Source organism: Balaenoptera acutorostrata, chromosome X (genome assembly GCF_949987535.1).
Source record: "Balaenoptera acutorostrata chromosome X, mBalAcu1.1, whole genome shotgun sequence".
NCBI lineage: Eukaryota > Metazoa > Chordata > Mammalia > Artiodactyla > Balaenopteridae > Balaenoptera > Balaenoptera acutorostrata.
In genome coordinates this window covers 107874586-107891940 of record NC_080085.1, presented here as the reverse complement: position 1 = coordinate 107891940, position 17355 = coordinate 107874586, and the positions used below count along the sequence as shown (strand labels likewise).

At 36.5% G+C, this 17355-nt stretch overlaps 1 protein-coding gene across 3 annotated transcripts in view; it reads right to left on the bottom strand.

Moving 5' to 3' along the window:
* Nucleotides 1-12641: 12641 nt before the first annotated feature.
* XIAP (X-linked inhibitor of apoptosis) overlaps nt 12642-17355 on the bottom strand; it is a 45870-nt gene continuing 41156 nt past the window's right edge. For all 3 annotated transcript variants that reach the window (XM_007184578.2, XM_057538799.1, XM_007184580.2), the window contains one exon: nt 12642-17148. In XM_007184578.2, the coding sequence (XP_007184640.2) occupies nt 16955-17148 (194 nt within the window). In that variant the 3' untranslated portion in view covers nt 12642-16954. The remainder of the gene's footprint in view (nt 17149-17355) is intronic.

Genomic DNA, 17355 nt, shown 5'->3' with positions numbered 1-17355 from the left:
CTAGTTTCTTCAATGTCATCATGTAGAGATTACTAAGAAACACTTTCAGAATTTAGCTGCCTGCCCAGTGGGTAAGTTAACATTGCCTTTCATTTTTGCTAAATTTTCTTTGCTGTTCATTTATTAAAGAAGCAAACATTTATTGATTTCCTAGCATATGCCAGGCACTTGGAATTCAGAAAAAGTAAGCCACCGTTCTTACCTTCTAGAAGTCTATAGTCTATTGGGTGAAATTGACAGGCAGTAGATTACAATACAGCATACTTAGCCCCAGAAAAGAAGGAGAGGTTTTCATATAATTATTATTATCTAAGACAATACTGTGTTTACAGAAAGAATTGCCATCAAGATCCTTCATATGTTTCTGAAATAATAGACTCTAGGTTTTTAAGTGGCCATGAAACTGTGATTGGCTTAATGCCACCAGATTTGGTAAGAGACCACCTGGAATACTTGAATGTCAAAGTAAACTTTGCGCCAAAAAAGCCAAATTACATATGGCCAGACTCCCTTTTCAGTTACTATGTAATACTTTTCTGAAATCCTCATTTTTAAGTTCTTATTATTTTTCTTTCACTTTCTTCTTACAGCCTAGGACCGGTTCATTCATGTATAATTTCCCAGGCATTTGGAGGTCTTGGAATCAGTTCTGTGCTAATATTCACAGCCTCTGGATCTGGAGCTCTTCATTGCTTCTTTCCCCCTTTTTGCTTTCAAGAATACTGTTTTTCAATTCCCTCCACCCAGTTTCTTTTCTGGCTCATTAGAAATCACTGTATAGCCCTTTAATTCTTTTATAGTGTACCTAGCTGACAGTTCCATTTTGCCGTGTCTTTGCAAACCTCTAGGAGAGCAGCCCTTCCCTTTCTCCCATGTTTTCCCCAATGTGGTAATCTTGATCTTGTGTCTGCTAAGTTATGAGCTCTCTCCTATTCCACGCTGGTGCTGAGATCCCTAACTCAGCCTCCAGGAAATTATTTTCCTTTTTGCTTGGATGATATCCTTCGTCTTTGTGGGGATGGAAAATATCATCCTGTTGAGCCTTCAGGATGTTGTTTGAAAGAATGCTGTTATTTGCCAGGAATATCCGTACAGTAGTTGGACTTCCAGCATATACATTATTCATTATTGTTCAGCCACACCTAGTCTTGCATATTATACCAATAGGATACTAGGCAGAGATTTGACTTTGACCCGGAGTTCTTTTCAGTTCTGTATCAAGGTGTTTATTAGTTTGATTCTATCTGAATTACCTCATTATTGACTCACACAGGATAATTTAATTGGAGAATCTTTTAATACTTAAACAGATGGGCTAAGCTGGTTTTTCCCCTTTTATTCCCTCAGGATAATAATTATCTAACTGAGAATATCAGTGGCTACAACTAGAGTCTTTTGCATCTCACTTTGGTCTTATCTACTGCTACCTTTTTGGTTCAAATATATATTCAAAACCTAGACTTAATATTTTTCTTCATTTCCCCAAAAAAATCTGTATCTACATTTGCTGACACTTGATACTCTTAGTGTGAAGATTTAACCTTTATAAGATTTATTCATTTCTCCAAACAAATCCGAAGCAGTCATTTCACAGTGATGGCACCTGGGTTAAGACAAATTTCCGCCCAGACAGCAGCATGATTTCCTCACCCTTATTCATAAAAATAGAATTCTATAATAAAATAATTAAATAGGCATTAGGAGGTACAGTTATTTGTTTTTTTTACTTGAAGTATAGTTGATTTACAGTGTTTCAGGTGTATAGCAAAGTGATTCAGTTATACATATATATATAAAATATGTTCTTTTTCAGATTCTTTTCCGTTATGGGTTATTACAAGATATTGAATATAGTCCCCTGTGCTATACAGTAAGTCCTTGTCTACAGTTGTTGTTTTTTTTAACATCTTTATTGGAGTATAATTGCTTTACAGTGTTGTGTTAGTTTCTGCTGTATAACAAAGTGAATCAGCTCTATGTATACATATATCCCCTCCCTCTTGAGCCTCCCTCCCACCCTCCCTATCCCATCCCTCTAGGTGGTCACAAAGCACCAAGCTGATCTCCCTCTACAGTTGTATTTTTTTTTTAATTTATATTTTTTATTGAAGTATAATGGACAAATTATATTAGTTTCAGGTGTACAACATAGTGATTCATTATTTTTATAGATTATACTCCATTTATAGTTATTATGAAATTTTGGCTATATTCCCTGTGCTGTACATTACATCTTTTTATCTTACTTATTTTTTTTTTTTTAACAATGATGGGGAACCTCTCGTATTAGTCTTTTTTTTTTTTTTTTTTTGCATTTTTTTTTTTTAATAGCTACTTTATTTATTTATTTATTTATTTTTATTTTTGGCTGTGTTGGGTCTTCGGTTCGTGCGAGGGCTTTCTCTAGTTGCGGCAAGTGGGGGCCACTCTTCATCGCGGTGCGGGGACCGCTCTTCATCGCGGTGCGCGGGCCTTTCACTATCGCGGCCCCTCCCGTTGCGGGGCACAGGCTCCAGACGCGCAGGCTCAGTAGCTGTGGCTCACGGGCCCAGCTGCTCCGTGGCATATGGGATCTTCCCAGACCAGGGCTCGAACCCGTGTCTCCTGCATTAGCAGGCAGATTCTCAACCACTGCGCCACCAGGGAAGCCCCTTATCTTATTTTTTTTTAAACATCTTTATTGGAGTATAGTTGCTTTACAATGGTGTGTTAGTTTCTGCTTTATAACAAAGTGAATCAGCTATACATATACATATATATATCCCCATTACAGTTGTATTTTAAAGTTCATATCTTAGACCAACTTTGTCTTTTTCTTCTTTAATAAATTTTACCATTTCTTTTTTTTTAATTTTTTTAAAAATTTATTTATTTATTTATTTTTGGATGTGTTGTGTCTGTGTTGCTGCGTGCAGGCTTTCTCCATTTGTGGCGAGCGGGGGCTACTCTTCGTTGCGGTGCACAGGCTTCTCATTGCAGTGGCTTCTCTTTGTTGCGGAGCACAGGCTGTAGGCGCGCAGGCTTCAGTAGTTGTGGCACATGGGTTCAGTAGTTGTGGCTCGCAGTCTCTAGAGCACAGGCTCAGTAGTTGTGGCGCACGGGCTTAGTTGCTCCGCGGCATGTGGGATCTTCCCGGACCAGGGCTCGAACCCGTGTCCCCAGCATTGGCAGGCGGATTCTTAACCACTGTGCCACCAGGGAAGCCCTAGACCAACTTTAAAGAGAAATAAATATTGTACAATTCAGCATCTTTTTTACTAATTTGTAAACTAAATCCTTTACATGGAATGTTAAGTTGTAACCAAAAACCTTTTTTTCTTCTTTTCTGATTTATCAAACTCTGGTTCTGGGTCAGTCAGTCTTCAGGGTCCAGCTTTCTTCTCTTTATCTCAGCCATGGGTAGTTTGTCTCTTTGCCTATGCTATTTGAGTGGGGCCTAGAAAAGACCTGGTTAACTATTTTAAAATTGAAAATTTTATTGCGATAATTGTAGACTTGCCTACAATTATAAGAAATAATACAGAGAGATCCCTTGTACACTTTGCCCAGGTCTTCCCAGTGTTAACATCTTGTAAAACTGTAGTATTATATCCCAACGGAATATTGACATTGATGCAATCCACTGGTCTTATTCTGATTTCCCCAGTTTTAATTGTACTAATTTGTGTACGTGTGTTTGTGTGTGCATGCATGCATGTTTGTATTAATTTATATACAATTTTATCACCCGTGTAGATTCATGTACCTACCACCACAGTCAAGATACAGAACAGTTCTACACCACAAGGATTCTTCAAGTTGCCTTTTTATAACCACACCCACCTCCCTCTGATCTCCCCTTCTCATTATATAAAAAAAAGTCTGTATTTTGTATCTTTTCAAAACATACAATGGCAGAGCTACTAATAAAATCTATTTCTTTTGATTTTTAGTTCAGTGACCTTTACATCTTGTTTCTTACACGTCCCTTTTTTGGAAAAGCACTGGCTAGGCGGTCAGATTAGTGGCAACCACTAATCCGTCCTCCATTTCTTACATTTCGTCATTTCCAAAATGTTATATAAATAGATAACTTTTCAAAAGTTTTCTGCACTTAGAGTGAGAAGCATATGCAGTGCTACAGTATTTCAAGAACGGTAAAAGCCCTCTGTGTTTTTTACTCCATTTGAAGGAAAATATTTCCTACCAGCAAAGTAAAAGAGTAAAATTGACCCAGTCTCTGGATATTTTACTCTGGTAAAGTTCTAATTTAGTGACGGCAACTGAAGCCCTTCAGCATGGGCACTGCTTCAGGCAGTGGTTTCTATTAAAGGAAACTCTGCCCCCTCCCCCCACCAGGCAGTGCAGACAGAACATTGGGGTTGGGGGGAATGAAGGAAAGCTTTTGCCCGAGATTCAGATGTTGAAATTGTAACACATATTGATAAATGGCAGAATTCAAAAGGCGCTTAAGAAAAGTTTGATTTATACTCATAGTCTCAGATTCCATTTCATATTCCATCTTGGAACCAAACGTTCAGAAGAAGTGTGCTTTCCTTTGAACATAAAGATGTCACTGTGAATCCAAGGGCATTACGAAATATACGCTTGACGTTGTTTTTCCTGTGATGCGGAGCAATACCACGTTCTCTTGCTTCCTTCTCTCAAATGGCAAAATGGCAAAAGGAGTTTGTGGGAAGGCTGCCCAGGTTAGGGGTCAATGGTTCTTTTCTCATGTGTTCTCAGTTGGTTTTGTTGTTCTAGGTTTCCCCTTACTACCCAGATAGACTTGGATGTTGTCACAACATCTTGCTCCCATCTCCCCTCTTGTTTTCTGCTTGGCCAATCCTAGCCTCTTTCCTCCCCCCACCCAACAACTCAACATTTGGATTTCAGCATCTCTTTTCCTCTCCTGCTGTGGAGTCATCTAAAGAATTTCACCTGCTGGGTGTTTCCAACAGGCCAATTAAAATGGGGGAGAGGGGAGGAGGGAAAGAAGAGGAATAAGAACAGCAAAGATGAAATTATCAAGTATTAAGCAAAGCGAAGAGGGACCTCCTGTTTGGTTTCAGTGAAGCCACTGAGCTGATCTTTTACAATCTGTTGGGACTGGCGTCAGAGAGGAGATAAGTGAGCCAACGGAAGTGGAAAGATTGAGAATGAAGGTAGAGAGTGATCTGGAAAACTAAACTCCCCCAAAGAAAAGACTTTAAAAATCCTAAAGCCAAAGGATTAGTGGTCTTTACTACTACTGTGGGTTGTATTCTAAACATTTTAGAGGCGACTGGTATCAGTGGCTAAAAAATGTAGTAGCAACTTGAGAACAAGGAAAACCTACCTGAACTGGGTCATTTTAAATACCTGTGAAAGACTGAGTAGAGGAAACCAGCCTGAGAGACTGACTGTGGTGTGTAATTATGCACTTTGAAAGCGCAGTTCATCCATGGATCTCAAAGCACATTACCAACTTTAATTATTTTTCATAACACCTCTGTGAGACCATTATTTCCTACAGACAGATGAAGAAACTGTCATAGAAAGGGTACCAGGCCCTTTCAATCACACCATGAATCACCTGCTGAGTTGCTCCCGTTCCTGATGTGTTATTTGAATTAATTGACCATTTCCCAATGAAGAGGGAATGCTTGAGCAGGACTTTGAGGGAATTTTGGCTTCTAATTTTTCCTTAGAAGCAATGGAGGCTGAATTCCTTTTAAGATAAAATGCTGTTCAAAGAGTCATTATTTAATGGAATGTGTATGGAAATATATTAAAATATTATTCAAGACACATGCCAGAACACACACAGAAGCCTATAGCATAACAGCCCAAGTGGGTACTTTTGTCCTCCATTAACCTTGCATAGAAAGCAAAACAAAACAACACAACAACAACAACAAATATATCACATACAATCATAAAATTTTAGTATCTGAACAGCCTTCAACAATCTCAGGTCCTGTAGCTTTGGTCGCACCACTCTGATGAAACCTGCTCCAATTATTGGGCCACACCCTCATTTGTCCTTCTTTGTTCCTGTAATAATGTTAGTCTATACCACACAATCTAGCTCTGTATCACACTATATTTACACTCTTTTGTTCCTTTGATTTGTTTTGAGTTAAACAACACCGTGGTTACCAGTGGTCGCTGCATTATGTTTGGAATGGGGGAATACCTTGTGAATGATGAATGTAAATCTCTTTCTGCTACCAAGACTATAAACTGCAGGAGGACCCAGCCTGGGTGTTACTTTCTTCTATCACTTATCTCCCAGAACTTCTGTGTACACCCGCAAGCAATTAATACACACTGTTGGTATGATTGAATAGGATTAAGAGACACTGGTGGAGGTCAACGATGAAGTGAAACAAGGTTTCATTAAACGTATTAAACAAGGTGGCTTAATTTGAATATATATTTCAAATAAAAAGAAACTTGTGTGAGCCTTGTATATACCGTCCAGCCTCAGCAAAGGCTAGAAAAGGTGATGGTTGCCTGGTGAGTGAATATCCTTTCCTTTATACCCCAACATACCTCACAAAACCTGCTTTAGAAAAAACTTACCGGTTTCGTGCTCAGAAATTCAAAACCCATCATACCATCTTGAATTTCTCTAATCTGTAGGGGGAAAGAAAACCAAACTGATCCAAAATTTATACCCAAGGAGACCTAGCACACACAAAATGGCCTTGAGGATTCCCAGCAAATGCCTTTAGACCTCTCATTCAAAACCTCCATTTTTAGTCTTCAGATATGTCAGACTTTCTTGATTCTGAGCTCTGCACATGCTTCTCTCCTAGGCAGAAATCCCTTCCGCCACCTCCTTGACTACTGCAAGGGCCCCGTACTCCAGAATACTGCCCCCCCAACACCCTCCCCAAAGTTTGAATTAGATACAGTTCCTATTGCCCTTCAGTGATAGGATGGATTCCCTAGCATCTAGCACAGAGCCTGGTACGTAGTAGGTGTTTAATGTTGGTGCATTAAAAAAACAAAAATGAAATTTGTAGAAAGTCAGTATTGATTCCAAATTGTATTATATTTGTCAACGCACAACTTTTAGATGAGGCTTTCCCACTCCGTTCATTTACTAATTTGTTCTTTCATTCCTTCACTCATACATCTATGTATTGAAAAAATTAACTCTGCTTATTAATGGACTAGACAGCATGCTAGTCATTGGGAACATAGTGATTAGGAAGACATGGTTCCTGACCTCCAAGGTTTGCCTTGGCAACATAGTGAAACATTCTCTTCCTCATTTCCAAATTCTTAAGATCAGAAACATAGTTAATCAATTTTGTTTTTTAGAATTACTTTAATTTTTCAATTCTAGTTGAGTAGACATGCTAAGGACCACATATACCTATTTATTACTTCTATTTGGCTTTGTGGTTTGGTATCATATGGCCAGCCAGGTCTTGCTGTACAAAAAAAAGCCTGGATTTGGACGTATACACTCAAAGTTCAGACAGTGAGGCTGCCAACTTAGCTAATTCATGCCAAAAATTAGCCAGAAACATATTCACTGCCTATGAGAACAGCTCGACTCGTGATTCACCATATGATTTAGGTGAGTCAGGTAACCTCTATGTCTGGGGTTCTTCAGCTGTAAATTATAGAGGTGCTGTGACTATAATGAATGAGAGACACAACGGCATAGTGCAAGAGTACCAGACCAATTATTTTATCCTCCCTGAATTTATCTGTTTTATATAGTCTTATTTTCATATGTTAGAAAACAGAGCTGGCCTGACTGACCAAGTAAATCTATTTAAGGGCCACTTGAATGGCAGAGTTTATGAACACAATTTCCACAATTGTACAGCAACAATTTCTCCAATTATCTCTGTGCCATTACCCATACACTTCTGATTTAAACACAGGAGTAACCATGTAGAGAGTGGAAGGCAAAGAGATAATGTATGTAAAGGATTTTGAGAGCCACGGAAATGGTCAAGAAACTGTATAAGTGAATTTCATCACTATACATCCTTGATTAATCAGATACTGGTCCACAACTGTTTCATTTTGTATGAAACTAACCCATAATTAGTAAACTCTAATTAGAGGAATGATTCCTTGGGCTTATATAGTTTATACTTCTTGAAGCTCTTTCATGTACATTTACTCATATGATCCTTGCAACAATCCTCTGAGGTAGGTGGAGCAGGGATACTTATCCCCATGTATTAATATTTTTGTTACATTTCGTTACATATAAATGACCATATATTGATTTATAACTCATACTAAGTATAGGTCTTTTTACTTAATTCTTTTTTTAAAATTTATTTATTTTATTAAAAAAATTTTTTTTGGCTGCATTGGGTCTTCGTTGCTGTGCGCGGGCTTTCTCTAGTTGCGGCAAGTGGGGGCTACTCTTCGTTGCGGTGCACAGGCTTCTCATTGAGGTGGCTTCTCTTGTTGCGGAGCACGGGCTCTAGGCACGCGGGCTTCAGTAGTTGTGGCACGCAGGCTCAGTAGTTGTGGCTCGTGGGCTCTAGAGCGCAGGCTCAGTAGTTGTGGTGCACGGGCTTAGTTGCTCTGCAGCATGTGGGATCTTCCCAGGCCAGGGATCAAACCCGTGTCCCTTGCATTGGCAGGTGGATTCTTAACCACTATGCCACCAAGGAAGTCCTTTACTTCTTATATGAGCTATAAGAACATAATGTATCTGAAATATTTACAGTAGAAAACCAAGAAAGGCGTAAGTACAGTACATTCTTTTTAGTAGTCAAATAACAAACAAAAATCTAGGTGAAAGAAAAACAAGTTTTTCCAGGTGAGTCAGGTCATTCTCTTAATGATTAACACAGGCCTTTGTTAAATTTCTGCTAGGAAATCCCTGCACAATGTTTATTTAATGAAAAATAAAATAATTTTTAGCAAGTTTTTCTCCACTTCAGATTAATTTTACGGGGGAAATTTGGGGTCTTTGTTTTCAACTTAAGTTCCTCTAAAACATCAGTAATTGTTCATGAACATACTCGTGTGTTCTTTTTTCCTTCCTCAATCCAATTGTCAGTAATCTGGCAGAAGGAGAGCCTAATCACTGCCAAACAAAATTCCAACATTTAATGAGAAAATACATTTTTGATGCTTTAGCCAAAAATGCAAAGTCCCTTATTTAAGCTAATGGAATTCAAAAGAAATCCCTAGTACCTAGTAACGAAATAAAGTTAAAACACAACACAGACTTAAAAAAAAGCTCAAAAGTTTTTGTAACAAATGGACATTTATAATATTGGATGTAAAAAATATTTTTGAAACATAAAATTCTCTGAAACAAGAATTAGATTTTGAAGCAAGATCATTTTTTAAGTACTATTACCTCAATTAATTATACCCTAGTCTTTTTTTGAATATTTAAATTCTTCTGGGAAAATAAAAGGGGGAAATAAAGTTTGGTTTCTCTTGGGTTCTTATTCCTTATTTGTTTTGAACCAGTATTCTTCTACTATTTACTCATAAGCCTAAAGTTAACAAGCATAGGCCCGTGCAAAAGATTTCTTATGCTGTAGTCACTAGTTATGGTGCATATAGGGTCTTGGAAATATCAAATTAAACACAATAAGATTGGAAAAAAAAACTCTAAACAGACCAAATCTATACAAAGCCAAATGGCTAGGTTATGGAAGTGTTTGTTATAAGCAAATTAGTAGTTTGCAGGAAAAGAAAAGAAAACTAAGTCTGACTTTCATCTAGCCTTTATCTACCTTAAGATTTTTATTTTGGATACAGTTAGAGACCAATATTGACCTTAGTGTGGATTTATGCAACTCTGAAGACCTTTAGAGACCTAAACCCACTACAAGAATTGTCTTTTGTGCCACACTTTAAAAATTTCAGACCTAAAAAAAGAATTCAGAACTGCTACTTATTATGAATTAGAGAGGCTGACCACTTCCAACTCTATCATTTGTAGATTAACTGCTCACATTTCACTGAAGCTTTGGCTCTTTCTAGAAGTGCAGGTCTGTTCTGTACAATTTCAACTAATTGCTGTCACACTAGTGCTTATAAGTGAGACTTCAAATACTTAACCCTTTCACTGCTTGATTGGAGGACAGTTTAATGGCAATGAGCAATGTGAGGCTATTCTGAACTTGGCAGTGTAGGGGCTGAAGAATGATTTTCATTATCAAATTCAAAGAGTACTGTATGCAAGAAAATTTTGTTGAAAAGCGGAATCAGAAGTGATTTTCAGGATGTTGCATTTTAAGTCTTCGCATTTTGGTAGTAGGAGAAAATACAGGACTGGATTAACAGTGAGTTACAAGGAGAAGAAAGGTTAAGGATGACAGTCATCTGCAGAGAGCTACATCAATTTAACACAGGTTTCAGCCATTTAGTTATCTCTGGATTCGGACCCCATACCATATGCCAGTGGTTTTCAAACTTTAGCCTGTATCAGAACCACCTAGAGGGTTTGTTAAAACACCGACTGCTGTGTTATATACCCCAGAGTTCCTGATTCACTAGGTTTAGGTTGGGGCCCAACAATTTGTATTTCTAACAAGTTCCCAGGTGATGCAGGTGCTGCTGGTCCCCAGACCACACTTTGAGAACCACTAGGTATCCACACACCATGCAGTTAGCCTACCTTTATTTTAATTTAAAAAATTTTAAATAGAAGTTTAGTGGATTTACAATATTTTATTAGTTTCAGGTGTATAACACCATGATTCAATATTTTTAGATTATACTCCATTTAAAGTTATTACAAAATAATGGCTATATTTCCCTGTGCTGTATGATATATCCTTGTTGCTTATTTTATACATAGTAGTTTGTATCTCTTAATCCCATACCCCTGTCTTGTCCCTTACCTGCTCCCTCACCCCTAGTTTGTTCTCTGTATTTGTGAATCTGTTTGTTATATATTAGTTTTAGTTTTTAGATTCCACAAATAAGTGATATCATACAGTATTTGTCTCTGACTTATTTCACTAAGTATAATACTCTCTAGGTCCATCCATGTTGTTGCAAGTTAGCCTATCAACTTTTAATAGGCACCACATTTACTCTACAATCTATAAGCAAACTACAAATGAAATAGTGAGACGATCATTTAAATTTTTTTTTTTCTTTTTGGCTGCGCCACGTGGCTTGTGGGATCTTTAGCTCCCCGACCAGGGATTGAACCCGGGCCACGGCAGTGAAAGCGCTGAGTCTTAACCACTGGATGCCCAGGGAACTCCCTAGAAGTATTTTTTAAATGATAATATCAGTTTTTTTTTTTTTTTTACAAACTAATTTTTATTTATTTATTTATTTATTTATTTATTTATTTATTTTTGGCTATGCTGGGTCTTTGGTTCGTGCGAGGGCTTTCTCCAGTTGCGGCAAGTGGGGGCCACTCTTCATCGCGGTGCGGGGACCGCTCTTCATCGCGGTGCGCGGGCCTTTCACTATCGCGGCCCCTCCCGTCGCGGGGCACAGGCTCCAGAAGCGCAGGCTCAGCAGCCGTGGCTCACGGGCCCAGCCGCTCCGCGGCATGTGGGATCCTCCCAGACCAGGGCTCGAACCCGTGTCTCCTGCATTAGCAGGCAGATTCTCAACCACTGCGCCACCAGGGAAGCCCCGATAATATCAGTTTTGAGGGGGTTTATTTACCTTAATCTTCAAATAGGGTGAAAGGGGGAATAAAGTTGCCTTTAATTCTTATTTAGATGTCCATTAAAATTTAGCAGTAATAGCGGTGCTAATAATTCACAATTTAAAAAATGTTCTAATCTGGTATAGGTATGTAACAAGGTAATTACAGGAGAAATAATATAATGTCTAGGATTTATTCTAGAATGTATCAGCAATAAATAAATAAATTAAATCTAAAAATAAATAAAGGGAGGGAGAGTCCTAGATGAAAGAAGACTGGCAAAATGTTATTTGTTGAAGCTGAATGATGATTACCATGGGGCTCATTATATTTCCCTTTCTACTTTTATGTAAGTTTGAAAATTTCTGTAAGAGAAAGCTTTGAAAATTCACATCTTCATCAATATTCATTGCAAGTGTAGTTGACATGTACAAAATGTGGACTGCATTTAAAACAAAGTCTTAATGGTATATCTCAGATAAGAGTGATAACATAGTCAAGGATTCAATAATCAGTCACTGTACAGACTAGGCCTGAAATACAAATCTCAATTTAGGAACTTCCATTGTGGGCAGGCAGGGGTAGGGGAAATAGCCCTCTTCTAAATTTCTCTCTCCCTTTAAAGATCCTTTATTCCCTCACTTTTTATTCCACCAGATTTGCTTGTAGCTTCTGAAACTCTCTGGGCAGCTGCCTCTACAGACTCACAAAAATCCTTCTCTGCTGCCTGCCTCAAAGGGGCAGTGGCTTCTTAGGTCTCTTGATTGTTCAAGCCTTGTTATGGTGACTATACTGTATCTTGAGTCAACCAGGCCAATCTTTGTGCGGAGGGGGGGGTTGATATTTTTACACATGTTAAAAATTAATTTTTCATGCACTTATAGAATTCTATAAATTAATGTGAAAGCAGATGTCTTTTTTTTTTTTTAAATATGATCTGACTTGATGTGTACCTTATTGCCTGGCCCAATGGCATAGGATATATTTAGGAGGTTACATTTTAGTATTTTTAAGTATTTTATTTTCTTCTGAGAAAATGAAACTAAGTAATAAGATATCATTTTAAAGAATACGGCTTTATTGAATAAGTTTTATTCACAGAAAAATAAGCTTTAATCTATGATGACTGCCAGATTTTACAGTAGAAAGCAATTTTCTTAGTTTTCCATACTGATGGAAAGGTTTCTACTAAATGAAAACAGCCATAAAATTATATTCACAAATATAGTACTCTCACACATTTCACATGATTATTCACAACACTAATACAATGACATAAGAATCAGTCATGTTGTCAGGTTAGATAACGTATAACAGTAATGAAAAAAATGCAAACTCTTCTAACAAAAATTACATTAAAGCCTTTGTTACATCAAATAAAAAATGCAAATTTGTTGCTAAGTATAGACAGAATGACAAAATATATAGTAATTTTAAATGTTGCATCAATGATACACAAGAATGTAATAAATGCCAAAAAATCTATATGCATTTCTGCAAACTTTAGACTTCAAAATAGAATCTTACCGCCCAAACATTAATGCAGTATTGTACAACTTGAAGCTATATGTATTTAAGATTGTCCTATTGTATTAGTTATAAAGTATCATTTAATATGCAGTGAAGGTTATGGTATACAAGAAAAAATAAACATTTGAGACCTCCCTGGAGAGGTAGCTTGAAGTTTTTCACCTTCAAACTATGTCCCAGTCTGGGCTATCACTAATTAGCTATATAGCTTTGAACAAATCATTTCACCTTTCAGCCTCAGTTGCCTTATCTGTAAAACAAGAGGGATGAATTTAGATACTCTCTAAGGTCTCTTCTAGCTCTGACACCCTATGATTCTATTATGCTGCAAATGAAATTCACATTGTGCTAAGTGTACAAGAGTCAAACTGAAACTGATTATCAAAGTGGGAATAAGCCAACTGTTTCTATTAGGAAAGCTCAACTAAATTTGGTAAGAATATTTTTTTCAAGTTATTAAAACAGGAATTTAAATATTTTTAAGGACTTGACCTACTTGTTCATTGTAATTTGCATCTTGACTATGACAAACAACAAAAAAGATGAGTAACAGTCACTGAAAGAGTTATCACCTAAGTTTTAGCCCATATTTCCAGAGTCAAGGCATATCCACGGAAGGTAAAAGAGTGTTAGGTAGGGAATTAACATTTATAACAGGTATTTTACACATATGGCCTCCTTGAACTCATAACTTTGTAAGACACGTACTATTCTCATTTCACAGATGAAGAAATGGTTACCTCTTTTTTTCTTTTTTAAAGCAGATTTGGCTAAAAATAACCATATTTGTCAAATATTCCCTCCTGTTTTCTTATTTTTCTAATGGAAATGATACACAACCTATCCTACTTCTCCCACCCCTCCACCCCTTTTCCCCATATTCAACAACTGGGTGAGCAGGAAATAAAACAATGATTTTGGTCTAAAGGGTACGACACGTGGAACTAATGCTGTGGTGGTAGTCTCCATTCAGAGTTCAAAATACCAATTTTATCCACTAAAATGAAAACAGGAAAAAAACTACCAACATTTAAATAATATAACAACAAAAGATCATAATACACAGGGCCAAATCACATCATATACATTCACTACACCCATCCTACCCCATCTTAGCCCCAAACCAAAGGGAAAAAAAAATAAAAACAAACAAAAAATCTAGTAGGAAAGGCAATACAAAGCTACTAATTAATAAACTGGAATTTATTTTATAAACACTAAACCCATTTCTCAAAAATTAAGACAAGGCTTTTGATCAGCACACCAGATTATTACGAATAAAGATAATTATTTATTACAAAACAACTTGACTCTTCGCATGACTAAAATGTAGTAAAACAGGTGGTGCCTTTTGAAATCTTAGAGTGAACTTTATACAGAAAAGGAATGTCTACATGTAGATACTGAGAACTATTTTGGGAAAGGGAGGCAGAGATTTGGATCTGGCTATATTTTTGACCTTGCAAGTGATCATTTTTTGCACAATTAGATGGGAAGGATCCAGGGCTTTTCATAGTGCAAACACAGACAAACACTGGTAAGTCTTTAAAAATTTGATTAGAAGTTGGAGTGCTGAGTGATTTAAGAACCTGAAGCAACAGCATTTCTAAACAATTCTTAAAATAAACTTGTTAGCCACATCAGCTTCATGCATTAAATTTCACAACTCATGGGGAGAAAAAAGGTCTTGCTTAACTCTAAACATACAAGTTTTAAAAGAGTTTTAATGAACTGAGGCTTCCAGAACTGGAAAAGCCTTATGTTAAAACAATTCAGTCCTTGGCCAACAACTAGATTGAACTAACTACCTGACTTGGAGCTGACGTGTCCTGGAAAACACATTTTTAAAACTTTAACACTTTTCTCCCCTTGTAATTTAAGTTTAAATTTAAAGCTTAGACTATACATGTAAAATTTAACTTAATGAATATATAACTAAACCTAAGTAGAAGAAAGTGCAAAGGTAAAGAACTGAGGATTTACATAGTAAAACAAAAACAGGGCAGTCATTATTTGATTTTAAAAATTCTCATTTAAATTTGCAGTGCTTTAAATGAATATCAAAGTAGTAATCAACAGAGGTTAAGAGACCATAATACTCTTTCTCTTAGAAAATACAACAAAAATATAACTTTTAACAGTTCCACTCTCAAACTTTTCTCTACAGTAAAATGCCTCACTCACCTCTACAACAGGTTGTTGTGAGAATCTCTGCCTGGGTGTTCTATGAAGCATTTTTAAACTTTCATTTTCTTTTTTAATATATACTGGTTCTTATTCAAGTTTTATTTTCTCTTTAATATTCAAACAACTATTCTTCTTTTCATGTCAATATTTTATAATTTCCAAGAGGTTTTTAAGTATCTTGAGAGAACATTTATTTCAGAAGTATCTACTACTATTACTAGACAAGAAAACAAAAAACTTAGGTAAAGACTTGACATTTTGTCCTATATACATCTTAATCATCCTAAAGGTAAAAACGCACATGAAACTTTAAGATACAAGATGATATGAGAATCTCAACATGGAAAGCTGTCACTATAACTACGAGCAGTGTACAAACATGCTTCTACTTTTACCTACATAAGCTGACAGATGTTTAAAATACTGGGTTAACGAAGATCTTTTAGTAAAGTGACTTAGGCAGGCTTAAACTAGCAAGGATTAAGGATGAATCCTTACTAATTAATTGGAAGATCTGAGACATATTTTATATTTCATTTTACAAAATCAGGAATATTTATTTTGAAACAAGAGAAGAAGACATGGTCTACCTGTCAGAAAACTACCACTCAGAAATATTTTTCATCCACAAAGCAGGAAAAACATATAAACATTTAAATTTCACATTGGCACCAAAAAGGTTAACTGCCCTGCCTTCTTGGATTAGAAAAACTGATGCTGAGCAGTAAGTAGTTTTGCAGGCGTTTGAACATGCCTAAGCCTTTAAATCAGTAAAATACTTTCTAAAAATTCTGATTACAAAAGTAATACAGACTTATAAAAAATTCAAACAGAACAAAATAAAAAAAGTGAAAGGTCCCTCCCTGTAAAGCCCCTCTGGGACCCATCCCCCCCCCCCCAAAGAAACCACATTTAACAGTTTGGTGCCTGTCTTTCCAAATCTTCTGTTCTATACGTATATAAAACACACACACCTCACTTGGCTCATTCTATACAGTGTTTTGCCACTTGATTTTACACTTAATATACCTTTGACATCTTTCCATGTCAGTACATGTAGGCTAGATGGTATTCAATCATTAAATACCCTTTTAACAATGGCAAAACCATTTTTAAAAATCATCCACCCAAGTACATGTGTATAATTTTAAAAGAAAATGGACAAAATCCTAAAACACAAACATCTAAAAATAATCTCTATCTTTCTACCAGTGTAGAATAGTTCATTCCTTTTTCACACAAAACAAATTATGTGATTGGGGAGATTAACTCTAATCTGTACGTTTACAAAGAAGGCTCCATTTGTTAGGCTTATCTAAAAAGGATGAAAAAGTCAGTTGATTAATTCACTTACATTTAGAAATCTAAGTCAGTATACTACAAATACACATTGTGATCAGTTATAATAATATGATGCTTCTTAGTCTAGGGTTTCAATTAAATAACAGTGAAAAAATAGGACAGATAATACAGCTAAAATCCTGAAAAATCCAGAAATTCAAATTTTAGATTGCTAACTATAATATCACAGTTTACATTTTTTTCCTACTTGGTAGCAAATGCTAATGGAATTCAATGTTGATTTCTTAAAGTTGGTTCACATCACACATTCAATCAGGGTAATAAGAATATAACACGCCTACTGTAGTTAGATTAAGACATAAAAATTTTTTGCTTGAAAGTAATGACTGTGTAGCACATGGGACATTTGTCCACTGCTTCAGCACACTGTTTACAAGTGACCAGATGTCCACAAGGAATAAAAACTACAGCAATATTTCTATCCATACAGATTTTGCAAAGCTTCTCCTCTTGCAGGAGCCTTAGCTGCTCTTCAGTACTAATCTCTGTACAAAGAGAAAAAAAAAGTGTTAATTTTAGACTTTCTTAGTTGTTTAAATTCACTGAAATAATGTGAACCCCTACTATGTGCCAGACACTAATCAAGTGTTGGGAGATAGGATGACTCACATATGGCATCTGCTCTTAAGTAGTTCGCATGCTAGTGGGAGAGAAAGACGTGAGCTGAGGCTACGGAGGTAAGCACAAAGTGA